This window comes from Trichomycterus rosablanca, chromosome 15 (genome assembly GCF_030014385.1).
Source record: "Trichomycterus rosablanca isolate fTriRos1 chromosome 15, fTriRos1.hap1, whole genome shotgun sequence".
In the NCBI taxonomy this organism is placed as follows: Eukaryota; Metazoa; Chordata; class Actinopteri; order Siluriformes; family Trichomycteridae; genus Trichomycterus; species Trichomycterus rosablanca.
Window position 1 is genome coordinate 8,936,656 of NC_086002.1, and position 16,849 is coordinate 8,953,504.

The 16,849-nt window shown below is 39.4% G+C and overlaps 1 protein-coding gene across 1 annotated transcript; it reads right to left on the minus strand.

Annotated features, from left to right (window-relative positions):
• Window positions 1-2,512: 2,512 nt before the first annotated feature.
• On the minus strand, window positions 2,513-16,584 carry eif5b (eukaryotic translation initiation factor 5B). Its single transcript, XM_063009621.1, has 23 exons — window positions 16,495-16,584; window positions 13,121-13,243; window positions 12,687-12,762; window positions 11,882-12,518; window positions 11,479-11,687; window positions 10,968-11,118; window positions 10,707-10,796; window positions 10,524-10,601; window positions 10,339-10,428; window positions 9,172-9,482; window positions 8,858-8,965; window positions 8,410-8,520; window positions 8,224-8,291; window positions 7,578-7,719; window positions 7,105-7,419; window positions 6,720-6,881; window positions 6,400-6,531; window positions 5,427-5,558; window positions 5,168-5,244; window positions 4,874-5,038; window positions 4,294-4,432; window positions 4,050-4,211; window positions 2,513-3,673 (listed from the first exon to the last, which is right to left on the minus strand). The coding sequence occupies exons 1-23, from the start codon at window positions 16,527-16,529 to the stop codon at window positions 3,566-3,568; spliced, it is 3,621 nt and encodes a 1,206-aa protein (XP_062865691.1). The 5' UTR covers window positions 16,530-16,584; the 3' UTR covers window positions 2,513-3,565.
• Between the last annotated feature and the right edge of the window lie 265 nt (window positions 16,585-16,849).

Here is a 16,849-nt window from a genome sequence, read left to right on the forward strand (position 1 = left end):
CAATGGTATTGGAGTCGGATAAGAGGCTGCGTCCGAAATCGTATCGCACTGCTCGGCCAGTAAAGCAGTATGCACACAACAGTGTCACCAACGTCACGTGATACAGACGTCCCGTCGCCACAGTTTTTACATCAGACATCCCAAGTATACACAGCGGCTCCCTGATGCCCGCAAGTCAGATAAAATCTCCCGGAATCTAGAACGAGCGGCCAAGAGCGTGCGCGCACACGCACACACACACAATCGCGCACGCAGGCGACACTATCTAGTGCACTGTGTAAGAAACACAAATCATCATCTAGTTATACTTTCTAGTGCACTATGTAGTGAACATGAATGCGTTATCTAATACACTATCTAGTGCACTATGTAGGGAACATAAATCATCATCTAGTTATACTTTCTAGTGCACTATGTAGTGAACATGAATGCGTTATCTAATACACTCTAGTGCACTATGTAGGGAACATAAATCATCATCTAGTTATACTTTCTAGTGCACTATGTAGTGAACATGAATGCGTTATCTAATACACTCTCTAGTGCACTATGTAGGGAACATAAATCATCATCTAGTTATACTTTCTAGTGCACTATGTAGTGAACATGAATGCGTTATCTAATACACTCTCTAGTGCACTATGTAGGGAACATAAATCATCATCTAGTTATACTTTCTAGTGCACTATGTAGTGAACATGAATGCGTTATCTAATACACTATCTAGTGCACTATGTAGGGAACATAAATCCGTGATCTGATATACAATCTAGTGCACTGTGTAGGGAACATAAACAAATTGTCTAATTCACTATCTAGTGCACTACGTAGGGAACAAAAACCAATTGTCTAATTCACTATCTAGTGCACTGTGTAGGGAACATAAACCAATTGTCTAATTCACTATCTAGTGCACTACGTAGGGAACATAAATTCATATCTAAAAAACTATCTAGTGCACTATATATCTAGTGCGCATAAATCCGTTATCTGATATACAATTTAGTGCACTATGTAGGGAACCTAAATCCATTAACTAATACGCTACCTAAAGCATTACGTAAGAAACATAAGTCTATTATCTAGTACACTATCTAGTGCACTAAGTAAGGAACATAAATTCTTTTCTAATATACAATCTAGTGCACTATGTAGGGAACATTAATGTGTTTGTGACACAAACAGTTAGCTTAGTAGCTCAGTTAGCAGCTCCTAAAAGTTCTGTTATCACCCATAATCCTTTGGTGTGTGCGAGAGGTTTTTTAGCTTTTTTTGGGGGGGGGCTTCGGGGGGTCGGGGTCGAGCTCCTGGGGTACATCCCTGAAATGTATTTTTGCAACTTGGGATGTCTGTTTACATCAGACAAAGATAATTCAGTCGTTCTTCACAAAGCTACTCATAACGTTATTCAGGGTTTTACCTAATCAAAACACAGAAAAGAGAAGAGCTGTTGTGTGCCAAACTCCATCCTTGTGTACTAAAAAGTGTGCTAAATTACATTTGGCCAACGGAAAGGCTGCTTTGGTTAAATTGAGACACAGCCTTCATCTTGGGGAATAGGTGTTCTTTTGGCTTCGTGTGCGGACCAATACATTTGAGTATTATACCAAATTATTTTTAGTTTTCTAAGCATTCTGTAAAACTGGCCTAATTATTTAGATTTGGTTTTTTCATTTTTGTAGTTTGTTTACTCAGACGTTTACAGTACAGCTCTGTACATGCACAGTATTATACAGCCTGTAACCGCACTCCCTACATCTCTTAAACATCATTGGAAGGTATTTATTATGTATTGCTGACATATTTAAAAAAGGTTCAATTTAAGCAGTAAACTGGCCAGTCAACAGCTTGAAATAAACCAAAGGTTGCCAGGTTTTTGACAGTGTTACACCCACAATCTGGAATTAAAAAACATCTGCCTGTACTCCTCAGCTGTAATAGTGTTCTTCATTTTGAACAATTTAACTCCATTTGCTGAAATACAGCCCCGAACCTGCAGGGAACCTCCACCAGTCTTAACTATTGAATGCAGATATTGATCCATGTAGCGCTGTCCAGCCCGTCGATGGACAAATTGCTTTTTTTTTTTTTGGTTGAGCCAAAAATATCAAATTTTGACTCACATGTGCAGAGCAACTGCAACCATTGTACAGCACATCTGTCCTTGTGTTTTTGTGCATCTGTGAACTGCATGAGCCCAAAACCTTTAATGGAGTAAGAAATGAAAATATTGGCTGCAAGACCCTGTAGACACGTTCTGTTGACATGCAATTCCGCTGCTCTACTGCCGGACAGCACCATTTACACATTTTTGGTCCGGTAAGAACTGCTTGAAAAGTTTTTTTTTTTAAAGAGTTTTAAGTCAACCTTGACATTTGGATGCAAACCTTTTAAGTAAAAAACATAAAAAAGTTCATACAGTTAAAGGCAAAAGTTGGACGTACACTTGCAGGCCACATGCTAATCATGGCAGTCAGTAATTTACTTGCAAAACATTCATAAATTAAAGATCTTTCAAAGGTTTAGTGTGGATTTTATAAACATTTCCAGGTCAAACTAATAAATACAACATTGTATAAATATGCCGTCTCTTTATTGGTATTAATTGAAACCACAATTTATTGTAATTGAACAAGTCAAACCGAAATTAAGAACTGCCTTTAGGACCTGGTTCCCAGTAAAGACAGCAACAGGCACAAGGCAAACTTCGAGAACCATGATGCATCAAATGTGTTGATCATTTTCACAAATGCGAATAAAATCTGCATTCCAAGGGCAAAAACACTGTCAAGTTAATATATTCAAAAGTCTAAAATCCTGGTTTCATCTGGAATCCTGCAAACTGTAAGTAAGCGCCTGCCCCTTGCCCTAATCTTTCCTTGTCTGACACTGCAGTGGTTTTAACTGTTTTAGTACACTTAATTCAGTCATGTAGTGAAGATTCAATGATGCATCATTGAAATTACAGGACGTTAATGCTGAGCTGACAAACTGCCACTGACCTGCGACTGAGTACTCAACTCAAACATGTTAACCTCGCTAATAACCACTGCAATACAACATGATCCAATCAGCACTGTTTGAATAAACACTGATTGGTTCCAGGTACCTTTTCTGCACAGCTACAAATGTTAGCATTTGGGTTGACCCTGTTTAAAGCAGCTGCACACTCAGAACAGGGAAAATAAGTGATGAATCAGAAAGAACAGGCACGTTTGGAATAATGTGTATATAATAACGTTTCTTTAACAAGTCACTGTTTAAAACAGTGGTAATAGTTTGTTTCTCACAGAAAAACACTTTTTCTATTTTTTTGTCCTTTTTTTTTTTTTAAAGTCTCCACCACTTACAAGAAAATGGAGGGGAAAAAAAGAGGGCATGACTCGACCTGCACACATCCACACTTACCCCTGCATGTCTGGGGATGAGAGTCTGACTGGGAGAACATTAGCACATATAGCTTGGTTGAATTCAGGAGTGTGCAAAACCCAGGGTGTGTGTGTGTTTGTGTGCGTGTGTGTATGGGTCTTAGCACGTAGATCAGTTTTAAAGTCTGTGCACATGCTCAGATGATTTCAAAAGTCTTCTTTAGCTCCATGATGAGCTGCCAGTCTGATTTCTGCATCTCGTCTCTGAACCAGTTTTTCAGAGCATCGATGGACTGACGAGTGATCTGCAGAAAAACCAAAAACATTTATAATATCCGTAATGTTACTAAATTCTGTGATGTGTGGTTACTTTAAATATTAATCATGCTCCATCATAGTTCCTAAACTAGCTCATAAACTAGGATTGGCTGGCTGACATGTTTCATGAGCTTTAAACCCCTAAATGATTTAGCATTGCATGTTTACTTATTTTTCTCATAATGAGGCTATATCCAATTCCCCAACACAATTCATCTGCTGAATGCACCACCCACATGCTTACTGAGATGTGCCACTGGCAGTGAATGTTACTGGCAATTTTGTATCTCCAACCAGAGCTCTATACACACACACAAAACACAGTGTGGTGTGTTTGTTTCCTGTTGCGCAACGTGTTCTCACCTTGCTAACAATGATGTCCACACCTTCGAAATGTCGGCCATACATCTTGGGCGACTCTCCGGGAATAGGTTCGATCTTCACACAGATCTCCTGACCTTTCTTAGCCGTATCCACCGACTTATGGTTCACCTCGATACTCGTCACGATACCAATGTCTACAAACTTTAGGATTACAAAGTATAAATGTTCAAGCAGGGATGAGTTAACTGTGTAGAAAAATGTGTAAAACTGAACAAACACATACCCCTTTGCTTGGAACACAGAGTGCAGTACCCGTCTTCAGTACACCAGCTTCTACAGTCACACCCATGACAATGGGGTCTCTGGAGTTAAAGATAAACTGAGGCAAGATACGCAGCTTACAGGGGAACACTGCTATGTGCCTGAATGAGAGGAGACAACAGCACAAAAGGTTGTTCTTCACAGTCCCCATTAAAAAGCAATCATATTTAACCAGTCGCACACCAGCATGCTACAATCGTCCTATACAAAAAAATCCAGCTGAATATGTTGTCATTGTGGCAATATTGTTCACAAATTTGAATAATACACTACATAGACATTGTAAAACACCCTTTTAATAATAAATGTGAGTGTACTTCACGTACACATTTTATTTGTATTTGTGTGTAATAATAAAATGTCAAACTGATCATCGTATGAATAATACTAAATTTGTTTCCTGTGATCTTATGCACTAGGACTAATGATTAGCAAAGTCCTGCACAGAAGAGAACAGCTACTGATGACAGTTTGTCTCCTCACGAGGCAACAGAAAGTGCTCTGATTATTTTTATCCCCAAAAAAGTAAACTATTCTCTTACTTGAACTCCTCCTGCTTCTGTTTCTTGTAGTCATCCCTGTATTTGGTAAAGGCATCAAACAAATGGTAAATAATTTCAGCGCTGAAGATTCGTACACCCAGACTGTCAGCCATTTCCTGAGAGTCTCTCTCAATTTTCACATCAAATGCCAGGATGACTGCGTACCTGTACAGAGAAAGCACATGATACTCCTGATGTGCATACAAAAAAAAAAAAGCCAAAACTAAATGTATGCTGAAACAGTAGATCTCATTGTTCACATGCTCTAAAATAAAATACAGAGAAAATACATACTGTGAGTCATGCTCTAGCATAGTGGATGCCTTCATGACATCTTTCTTATGGACAGGACCAATATTAATGCCAGCATACTAAGAGAGAGGAGGGAAAAAAGCAAGTGTTACTGGGGTTGAGGAGTGGTGGTTAATGGTTTAGAATAATCTGTAGCTACAGTGAAATACAGATCACCACCAACAAATACTGCAGGCTGCTGTTGGCTGATATAGCCAAAATCCTTTAGAATATTTTAGAATAGAAGCATGGTTGCACTTACAGGCACTTTGGATGTGCGTAAGAATTCCAGCAGAGCTTCCAGTGAACCCAGAGTGGAGGCCTGTACATATACACCCTTCTCCTCCAGTTTTATCGCATTCAGTGTCTGCTTCAGCTCCCGGATCAGCTCATCCTAAACACACACACAAAAATAAATATCAATCAATATAGCTGCAATGTTGTTGTTGTGTTTTATCGCCATTATAGGCTCTGTATTTAGAGACATCTCTATATATAGCTACAAAGCTGCATGTTTTGTTAATTCTATGTGAAAGTGTGCTTTCCTAGTAAGAATGGGCAGAACAAAGTTAAATTAATAAACAAAAGGCAATTTTTTAATTGATTAGCCTCATTTCCATTTATGTGTCAGCTTCAGACACATTACACACCGGCTCTGCCTTGTAATCATCTGGTGCTAGATTTTACTGTTTTAATAGATAATTAGCCAAGCTGTCTTACATTTATATACTAGGTACTGTGTGCATGCTGCCAATTTTCCCTACAACATGAAAAACAGGTAGTGTTGGGCAGATATGCATTATACACACTCACTTTATTAGGTTCTGGCTGCTTTACTAAGCACAAATACTGTGTTAGCACAGAATGTATGCGATAGTCTGAGACTACTTTAAATATCTTAGTAAAGGCCTTTAAGATGCAAATAATAATAACTATTTAAAATACTGTTAATTGTACAGAAGTATTAACTAGAGTCTAAAATGAAAAATGTATGATTGGTTAAATGTGGCACCAATTAAAACAGAAGGAGCAGGACTTACTGCACACTCGACTGAATATAATAAATAGAAGGTGTCTGGTCAAGCACTGTTCTTTAAATGAACCTAAAATCTTTTATATTCAGCTACATAAATAAACATCTATGATTAATGAGAAAGCACTCACCAGGACAATTGTTTCCTTAATAATTATTAATTTATTATTAAAATTATTAAGTTGTAAGTTGGCTGACTTACCCTCAGTACAGGAATCTCATCCTCTTTATGGGCCACGAGCAGTGGCAGTCCTGCTAGAGTTTTCTCCAAATCCTTTCCAAGGATCTTTACTCCCTGAGCTGTGTTCACCTCCTTGTGCTTCTCATACTGATTCTAAATACAAAAAGTTGTTACACTTCTACAACTGCTATATGACTTTATAACTTGTCTAGAATTGATTTTACTGACAGTCAGGTGTCTCTTATAACAGACCAGAACATTTACATATGCGATAAAGGCATATGCAAAGGAAAATTTAAAAAAATGAGTGGTTTGTTTATTAAAAACTGAACAGGACGTACCTTGACACGAAGCTCTTTAAGGGGCGGTGGCAGTAGGAGGCCTCTAATTTGGGTGACTATAGGTCCCTCCACACCTGGCACAATGATGGTCTCGCCCTCTCGTAAACACCCGTTAATCAGGATCACATCGATTGTGGTGCCCATACCAGGCAAAGCTTTCACCTGGGAGAAAAACAGAGTCAAGTAACAATGCTGCGTTTTCAAGCTCCAGAAAGTAAAAGCACAATCTTACCAAACTATAACAATATATTGTGGTGTTAGGAAGACACAGAATAAGAAATTATCTTTGAATGAAATTATGATTTAGGATAAAGGGAGAGCACAGCTTTCACATTAAGAAACTAATAAGATTTGTTATTCAATGTAAACATGAGATTAAGCTCACCTCCATGACCTGAGCACGGAGCTCGTCGCAGTGGGCCAATCTGCGTGCCAGCAGAGTCTGGGTGAGCTCCACGAGTAGAGCAATCAAGTTACCCATGCCGTCACCTGAATGGGCAGATGTGGGTACTAGAGACACAAAGGTGCGAGGGTCCTTGTTCTCATAGAACAAAGCAGCATTCAAACCCTGCTGAGCGAATTCGACAATAACTTCTTTGGTTCGTTGATCAAACTCGTCCTTTGTGTTTTTCTTTTGCTTCTTCAGAGTAGCTACCACGTCTGTGTCTGGACTCCTCTTCCAGTCGTACAGACGGTCAACCTGAATAAACGAAGCAAAGAAATAAACGTCAGCCACAGAGGAAGAAAAATAGTCCATGTTTTCTTTATACACACACCTGTAAATATGTACTTTGTAATTAGGATCAGGATTATGCAGGCTTGAATGGTTTCAGGTCAGCAGTAGAGCACTGGACATACCTTGTTGAGGGCCACAATGAAGGGACACTTCTTCTCTTTTAGCAGGTTAATGGACTCAAGTGTCTGCGGCTCCAATCCATGCATAATGTCCACTACCAGGATAGCGATGTCACACAGGGAGCTACCCCTGTTTCTCAAATTGCTGCACACATGAATGCAATAATCAATAAGTAAATAATATAAAAAACAAAAATGGAGAACTTTGGGGAAAAAAAAGACATATAGAAAGGGCAAATTGGTAAAAGGAAAAGTTTGTTTTTTTGTTTTTGTTATTGTTTACACCACGGGTCTTTTCCAGTAAGCAGTAGTGCTGGGCATGCGTCATTGTTTTCAGTCCACTAATCTAATCTTCGTTATGCCCAGTGATTTAAATAAGGGATTTATTAGGGCTAATGTATCTCCTATGGTGTCTGGCAAAGCAAATTCCATTCTTTGTTGGCAGAATTCGGTCAGACATTTGGTCAGAGTGTGTTATTGTTGATTGTGTTCCACTGCATCTGTCATTTGGTTTTGATGTACCGTGTACTGTGTTATAGCAACTTTAGGTTTTGCGAATTGTTTGAATCTTTGCTGCATGATCTGTCCATTAATTTCAGGTCATTAGAAAAGGAAGCAAAGACTTTAAAAAGTGCTGCCGTGTGCTCACCTGAAGGACTCGTGCCCTGGTGTGTCAATAATCAGCATACCTGGAATCTTCATAGTCTCCCTTTCAAACTGAAACACAAACATCAAACATATAAACCTACCAGTCCCTAAGCCATCTACATACCCACTTATTTCCCAGTAAGAGCCCAGAATAGAGTTACATTAGTACTGCTTGAGAGTTACTTACGTTTTTCACCATCTTGGTTTGCTCGATGATTGCATCTAAGGGAACGTTTGTGGCACCGATCTGTTGAGTGATTCCACCTGCCTCGCCATCCTGTACGTTTGTATGTCGCAGCTGCAGAAATGAAAATATCAGAAAGAGTCACAAATCACAAATAACGAAAAGGGGTTATATGCACACTGGTACATTAATTTACAAGAAAACCTTCATTAATAAATACATCATTTTAATTAGTTTTCACTGTTACTAACTTTAAAAAAATGAAATAGACTATATGGCTAAAGGTATTTGGGCACCTGACCATGAGCTTGCTGGACATTCCATTGTTATTAAATATTCAAATAGTGACCTCTATGTGATATTTTTATAATAATAAAAACTTTGTCATATATACAGCAAATTTGAAGATCTGCTGACAACCAAGTCATTAATATATACAGAATTTACACACCTTGTCAAGGATTTTAGTCTTTCCTGTGTCTACATGGCCAAGTACACAGACCACAGGAGCTCTGAGTTTATCCAAATTGATGTTTTTTATATTCTCGTGTCTCCGTTTCTGCAAAAAAAAAAAACAACAACAACAATTTGAGTGTCACAATTTCAAACTACAATACAAGTTTTACTGTTACATACTTTATTTAAGCATCTGCAGATTGGACACGTGTCGGAGGGGGAGAGTGTGGTGATCCGGAGGTACAATTAGGAATTGGAAGTGACTAGATTGAAGATAAAAGGAGAAAATACGAACAAAAAAAAAGGTACCTCTATTCTTCTCTTGGCCTTGTCATAAAGCTTTTCCTCTTTAGTGCGCTCGTCATCTGAATCACTCTCGCTGCTGGATTCGGAGCTCTCTTCTTTTTTGCTCTTTTTAGGCGTCCGATTTTCTTTGTCCTCCACCTGTTCCTCCTCACTTTCCTCTTCGTCCTCCTCATCTTCATCCTCTTCATCTTCCTCGTCCTCCTCATCTTCGTCTTCCTCCTCTTCGCTAACATTTTCAGCCTCAGCCGAAGAGGGTTTGCGAGCTGGCTGAGGAACTGCTGTCACCTTCACCTCAATGTGGACCTTCTTCAGCTCTGAGAACAAGAAATGAGAGTAAGAAAGTCACATTTTAAGGTCAATGCACCAAAAGTTTAGAAGGTTTGGGACACGAATCCTAGAATTTCACTTTAAAACGTGTATTTTTTTATTCCGTTTAACATTCAAGTAAATGTGCTCTTCTGATACATTTCTGAATAAACACAACTTTCTTTTTATGCATTTTCCCAATTTCTCACAATCTAGTCATATCCAATTACCCAAACGTATTAGACCTCTACTGCAGCAGACCTCCACTAGTGACCGAGGAGGGCCACAACTAACACACGTCCCCTCTGACATGTGAAGGTGAAAAGAAGTGGTCAACTACTGCACACATGTCAGAGGGGACGTGTGTTAGTTGTGGCCCTCCTCGGTCACTAGTGGCGGATTCATATATCACACAGGGTGTCACGTACCAATCTCAGTTATACCCCACATCAGTGCAGGCGTCACTGAACAGCCAGCAGAGGTCATAATGGCATCAGTTATGAGGAATCCCTCCAGCCCTCCCCTCACTGCACAAGCCAATATCCATAAAGGCGCCAGGCCGGCTGATAGCAGAGCTGAGAGTAGAACTCGTGACCTCAAGATGTCAGCACTGGTGGGCTAGCAGGTTTTACTAGTGTGTTTTCTTAGGTATTTAGGAATTCTTAAGTTGTTGTTTTCCCATGTAGATAAATATTTATTGTGGGGAATATAAAAAAATTACAAATAAAATGAAAGCAGTGTTTAAATGTTTCGAAGAGTTTCAACGTTTTATTACTTGATAATGTATGAATATAAAAATATTAAGAACACAGGAAGTGTTTCTGGTTTGTGTATGTTTGTGCCTGTGTATATATAAGATCATACCTTTTTCCTCATCGCTGGCAATGGCTTCCCAGTCATCGATGTCAGCGTTCTCATCTTTTGCCTCTGCCTTTGCCTCTGCCTCTGCAGGAACTAAGGATAATATGAAATTATGTAGCCAAAGTCTTTGAAGGTAAAAGTACTAATAAGCTGTTCTATGCAAAATGACTGGAGACAAAAGGTAATACCAGTTTTTTCTATGTGAGTGTCCACTTGCATCTCAGTGGCGAGTGGGTCAGCCACCTCTGACGTAGGTGATGTCACTTCTAAGGTTTAAGACAGAGCAAAGAGAAAATAACTTTACTATAGTACAAGAGTAAAGACTGAAAAAAAATGGTAAGGTAATATTTAGTGTTCATACAAATAAGTACCTTCTGTTTGTGATGTTGGCTTCCTCTTTCTTTTGTCAGAGTAAACTGGCCTCTTTTTTGGCATGGAGTCTTTGGTAGGCACTTCTACACCTGAATAAATGATGGGATTAAAACATACAACTGGCATTAAAACCCATTTTGGTCCCTAAGTGAACTGCAAAACATTGATGATTTAAAATTAAATTATAAATATTGTTATGCAAAGCTTAATCATACACACTAATACTGCTTAGTCTTTGTGTTTGAATGTGTTTCTCTCACCTTGGGCCTGCAGCGCACGCAGTGTGGCCTCGGCTCGAGCTCGAGCCTCCTTTTGGGCCTTGGTAAGCAGCTTACCCTCTTTCTTTAACCTTTCCTTTCTTTCTTTGTCCTTCTGCTTTTTCTTCTCCTTCCTTTCGGCTTCCAGTCGCTCCTGCAGGAAAATGAAATTACGATCTGAATGTGACAGCAAACCAGTAAGACAAAGACATCACACACTCAAAAAGTAACATTGTTAGATTTATTTATGTATTAGTCTTTCTTAAGTAATGCAAAGACCCACTGTAACAGTTTAGTATACGGATGCAATTTTTGCTTATTTATTTTAACCAGTAACCAATGGACAAACTGACAGTGTTTAAAATCTCTATTCCAAATTCTGAATGTGTTCTGGTCTTGGTGTTCATGTTCAAGTAACTGTTCTACATTACTGGTGTGTTCACTATATTGATTTGGTTCCTACTTACAAGATAACCCCTTAACAGATACAACATTAGTGTATAAACACGCTTACCTGTTCAAGCCTTTGAGCCTCCAGTTCTGCCAGACGTCTCTCCCTTTCCTCCTCCTCTCTTTTGGCTCTCTCCTCCTCCTCCTTCATCCGAGCCAAAGCTTCCTGCATGGCCTTCACTGTGGCTTTGCTTGGACCTTTCTTTTTCTCCTTTTCCTCCTTCTCTCCCTTCTTCTTCTTCTTGTCCTTCTTCTTTTTGTCACCCTCATCATCTAAAAGAATGGAAGATTTAAATTTTTTGACCACCTTGATAACACAAAAGCACTTTATTTATTTACTTATGGGACTATTTACAGTATAGCTCAACCCTGAAATGAATCAGAATTTTTACGGCTGAAAGTGTAGGAAAGCACACTGAGAAACTGGCCCAAAAGCTTAGGAATGTGTGTGTTATGAACATTTTTACCTTCGCCTTGGTCATCAGCTGCTTCCTGCTCCTCCGGTTCTACTTTTATCGTTTCTGGGATGGGCGCTGCAGCACCTTTTGTTTGAGTCTTGCTTGTATCCTTCTTAGTAGCCTCCTCCTCTTTCTCCTTTTTGGCTTTCAACTTTGCTCTCTCCTCCTCCTTCTTCTTCTTCTCTCTTTCCTTCTTTTCTGCCTTCTTTTGAGCCGCGGTCTTCATTTTGAAGGTGCCATCGTTATCTCCACCATCGTCGTTGTCACTTTCCGGCTTTGCTTTTGCTTTTCCCTTTTTCTTCTGTTTGCGGGCGGCCTGGGAGTCATCGTCTGACTCATCGTCAACTGCTTCTGCTTTTTTCGTTTGTTCATCCTCATCGTCATCTTCAGAGTCAGACGTGGCCTTTTTGGCGCCCTTGGCTTTGCGCAAGGGTCGTGACGCCTCATCGTCAGATTCCGAAGCAGCAGGAGCAGCAGCGGGAGCCGCCACCGCTTTCTTGATTTTGTCCGAACTTTCGTTTTCCATGTCGTCTTTACTCTGAGTTTCCTCACCCTCATTTTCCTCACGCTTGCCTTTTCTTGTTTTTTTCTTTTCTGCCTTAGTTGGTGCAGGCTCAGCTTCTGTGTCCTCTATAGAGTCCGATTTCTGAACAAAACATGGGGGGAAAAGGAGTTCCAATCAATGTGAATCTGAATGGCCAGAGGAGGCTTGATGGCATTTAAAGAGTTAAGCTAACTAAAGCCACCACTAAAACATCTCGTCTTATTTTATATGACACTCACTGTGTGTGGATATACTGTGTTACTGCATTACCTTTGCTGGTTCTTTAGATTTTCCATCTTGAGCTTCGATTGATAATTCCTCCAGTTCTTTGAGAATGTCATCCTCACTGCAAAACAACACAGATTTTATCAAGGGCAATCAGAGCTAGGGAGGACTGAACTAAAAAAACTGTAATGCAAAAACTGGGCTCTTGAACAGCAAGTACCAATACATGACAATGAAAATACACACTACTGCCAAACTGACCATTTCACTTCTCAGATTTTTTTTTGAAAAACATTTAATTCAACATTTTAAATATGCAGCATATGCGCTTAACTATGGAAAAACATCTCCAAATATGCATAAAACGAAACAATGCAGGTCGCTTCTTATCTCCTTGTTAAAGCAGCCTTAGGCATAACTTATCAGCGTTACCCTTCTCTGCTCAGAATAAACATGATCTGGAAGACAGAAAAGCTTACTCAAAGTCGTCTTTCTTTCCTGCCTTCTTTTTCTTGCTCTTTCCTTTGCTCTGGTCCTTGGCTGCACCAGCTCCTTCAATTTCAGCTGCTAATGCATCGATGTCAACGCCATCATCTTTGGCACTGCAGAAACAAAACAAAATTAGAATTTCATATATTTCCTATTACACTATTGAAAAAGAGGACACATTTTCGTCAGGGTCTCCAAGCTCTGGTTTGATCCGCATCACTCTGTGGCCAAAAGCCGGAAGATGATTGGCCCACTGCTCTCTAGATAAGAGGGATGACGTCTGTTAGTGCCTGTGATTGACGTAGGGCAAGAAGCACCGTGTATTAAAGGCACTGCCCTGTCCAATTGCACAAGGCTGGCTGTGAGGGTCCATGAGGAAGCACATGCTAGTCTTAACCATACTGAATGACCATTAAGAGAGTTGTGTACAATTGGCTAAACAGGTATACTGGGAAGAAAACAATCAAAGAGGAGTAAAAGAGAGCCAACAGTTAATTTGCCATGTTTATGCTTTACAAATGAAGGATTTATTCCCGTCTATACAAAAAAATACATTTACTTGCACTAAGTTTGTGTTTCATATTTAAAGTCAAGTCACCTACACGATTTGGACCTAACGTAACTGCAGTAATTTTTTTAATGGTATGAATGATGAACAACCGTTAAACAAACTAAACATTCTGAGCAACTCAAACAACAGTGAGAAAATCCAGCATATTAAAAGAATGTGAGTTTTTTTTTTTAGCAAAACAGATTTACATTTAGCATTTGTTTTGTGTCAGTTTTTATTATATTTACATATTTCCATCAATTTAATCAGCATGCATACACCAACATCAACACGCCTCTAGTACAGACGCGCCAGTACCAGAACAAGAACAAGCCTGGACAATCAATATCAGCCACAAAACAAGACTGGTGATCTGTGTAGGACCTCAATCATCTAAAAATACAACTGTATGCAAAACTAAATTTAAAAAAAGACATCAGAATTAAAGCAATGTTAATGCCAGATTAATACACTTAATCCAGTAATGATCCTCATGTTCTTACCTTCAGCAGCTTATGCAATAAAAAGAAAGGGTACATTCAGCCCTTTATATAGCAAACCTCCTTGCAAAAGGTTGCATCAGCACTGGAAAGCACCTCACAGAGAGTTGTTACAAGATGAGACAGGGCAGAACGCAAACACATAAATCTGCTGACTCAGCAAACAGTCTAGATAAACCACAACTCACATAGAGCAGCTAAATCAGGTGCTGGCCAGTGACCCCGTTTTTCCCACCTATTCAGAGAGTCAATTTGTCGTTAAACTTTAAACCTTCATCGTATACACAACATGAGATAGAGATATAGGGATTGCAACTGCAGCACCAAGGAAAGTAACTCCCCATCCAGCTTTCCTTTTTCCAGACACAGGCAACTGTATCTGTATAGCACCTGATTTGGCCAGTGGCACAAGAAACCCTAGGCAGACGTGAGCTAGCACATTAGACACATTAACAAGGTTAAAAAGCATTAAATTATGAAGCTTTGAATGGAAGAAAGTAATAAAAAAAGAAAACAGTTCAATGATAGGGAACTGTACTGTAAACGGTTTAAATGTAATGTCATGCAGTTTGCTTTATCATTCTTTGAAAGGAAGTTGCACAGACACTATTACAGGCATTTTACAGTTCACCCTGTACATTTATTACCACACCCTGTTCACTGTATAGTCACACCTAAAAAACACAACTTCAGAATCTTTCATATACAGGGTAAGTCAAAATTTTGTTAATACTAATGGATCTATTTCCCACGAAATTTGTCCGGGTTTAAATGGTACTGTTGCTCGCTGGTTTTAGTGTGTTGAACATGATGGCAAACAGGTTGAGACTGTCCTGTAAATCATCTTACACATGTGAAGTATGTTTTGTGAATAAATGGTTTCTGCCATTTAAGTGTTTAATGTAATTTTGACTCACCCTGTATTTTAAATACAGAATATGTACCTAATAATCTGACTATAAGCACAATTTGTAGATCCTGATCTATCTTTGCATATATTACTCATATTTAATTTCATACATATTAGCAATATGGTCCCAACCCTTTTCCTTGGGTTAGTTAGTTCTTAAGTTAATTACAGGTTAATATGTTAACTACAGGTTTTTTTTAAACAAAATCAGGTCAGAAATATCCTGGACAGGGTCACGGTGAGTCCGGATGGACTGGGGAAACTCTGAGCGCAACTGTCCAATCTATTGCAGGCAATCCCATCCACTCACACACAGGCGATCATGGCTGTGTAGGTGCCCGCCTGGCTGATAGTAATACTGAAATTCAAACCCTGATCTCAGTGGCAATGGGCTAATGTAACAGACTTGACTGCACCCCTAAAAAGTACATGGAACATGGGGTGAAGCAAACCGGAGCTCCTGGAGGACACCCATGCAGACACGGGGAGAACATGCAAACTCCACACAGAAAGGACCCGGACCTCTCCACCAGGGAATCTAACCCAGGACCTTCTTGCTGTGAGGCGACAGTGCTACCCACAGAGCCGCCCTAATCATATTGTTAACAGCAAATATCTACATCATTAGTAAAATGTTATTAAGGGAATATATTTTAGAAGATCATGGGACCTCATCAAGACATGTATTAGCAAGTGCACCTTTAAGTGTGTCCTCTATCTGTAGGTGCAAGCAATTTTACACTTTTTACACGTTTTTAAATGCACTACTTGGTGGTGGAAACAACTGGTGTTGAATACAGCATCACTGGAGCTGTACTGGAAAATACAACGCGATAATCCACGCGATCATTTGTATAGCAGTAGAGGAACAAAGGTCTTCATACCTCCCATTAAGCTCCCATACAGAGGTGATTATAAAGACAAAGAGGGATTACAATGAAATGGATGTTGGAAATCCCATAAATCACCTTTAACAAACAATAAACTAATGCAACTCAGTTAAACAGGGCGATATGGACAGGTGTAAAGAAGCTGGAGAATCAAGCATATGTGTAACACTAAATATAATCCTGTACTTACTGCCTGAAATGCGATAGATGTTTAACATATGTACTACAGAAAGCTTCAGGAAAAGCAGGACACGTGTTTATACATGTCCACAACTAGAAAATAAATAACTGAACGCTGTTAAGTGATATAATTGGCTAACGTTAGCTAGCTGGAATAAGGGCAGGCCTAGCTAGAAATGCTAAGCTAACTAAAGCCACATGAAACCCATGGCTCTTAACGCTACTAGCTAGCCCAAAGCTAACTGTGTGTCCTGGTATATTAAGTTATATATATATATATATTCCTCACATTATACACACATTGGAACGAGACGGGTATGTAACAATAACTCACCCGTCATCTCCTTTATTTTTCTGTTTCTTGCCCATTATTTCAGATTAACATATATTTCCCTCTTAGCAATGCTGAGTCTACTCACTGCTTAGCGCATATGGTCGATTGGACCTCCTCTGCGCGTGCGCCAATTGAAACCTCGCACTTAGGTGCCGTTCTAAATATCTCCTTGCACCCTACCAAGGCGCACTACACTGGTCAAAATTAATAGTCGCCACATTATACGCAGTGCACTACACATTCATCAGGAAGACATTTAGAATTCAGCCTGGTATAGGAACAATATAATGTGTGTATGTAATGTAGGTACATGGACAGTTGGGGAAAAATTAATTAAATAAAATGCTAGCCAAAA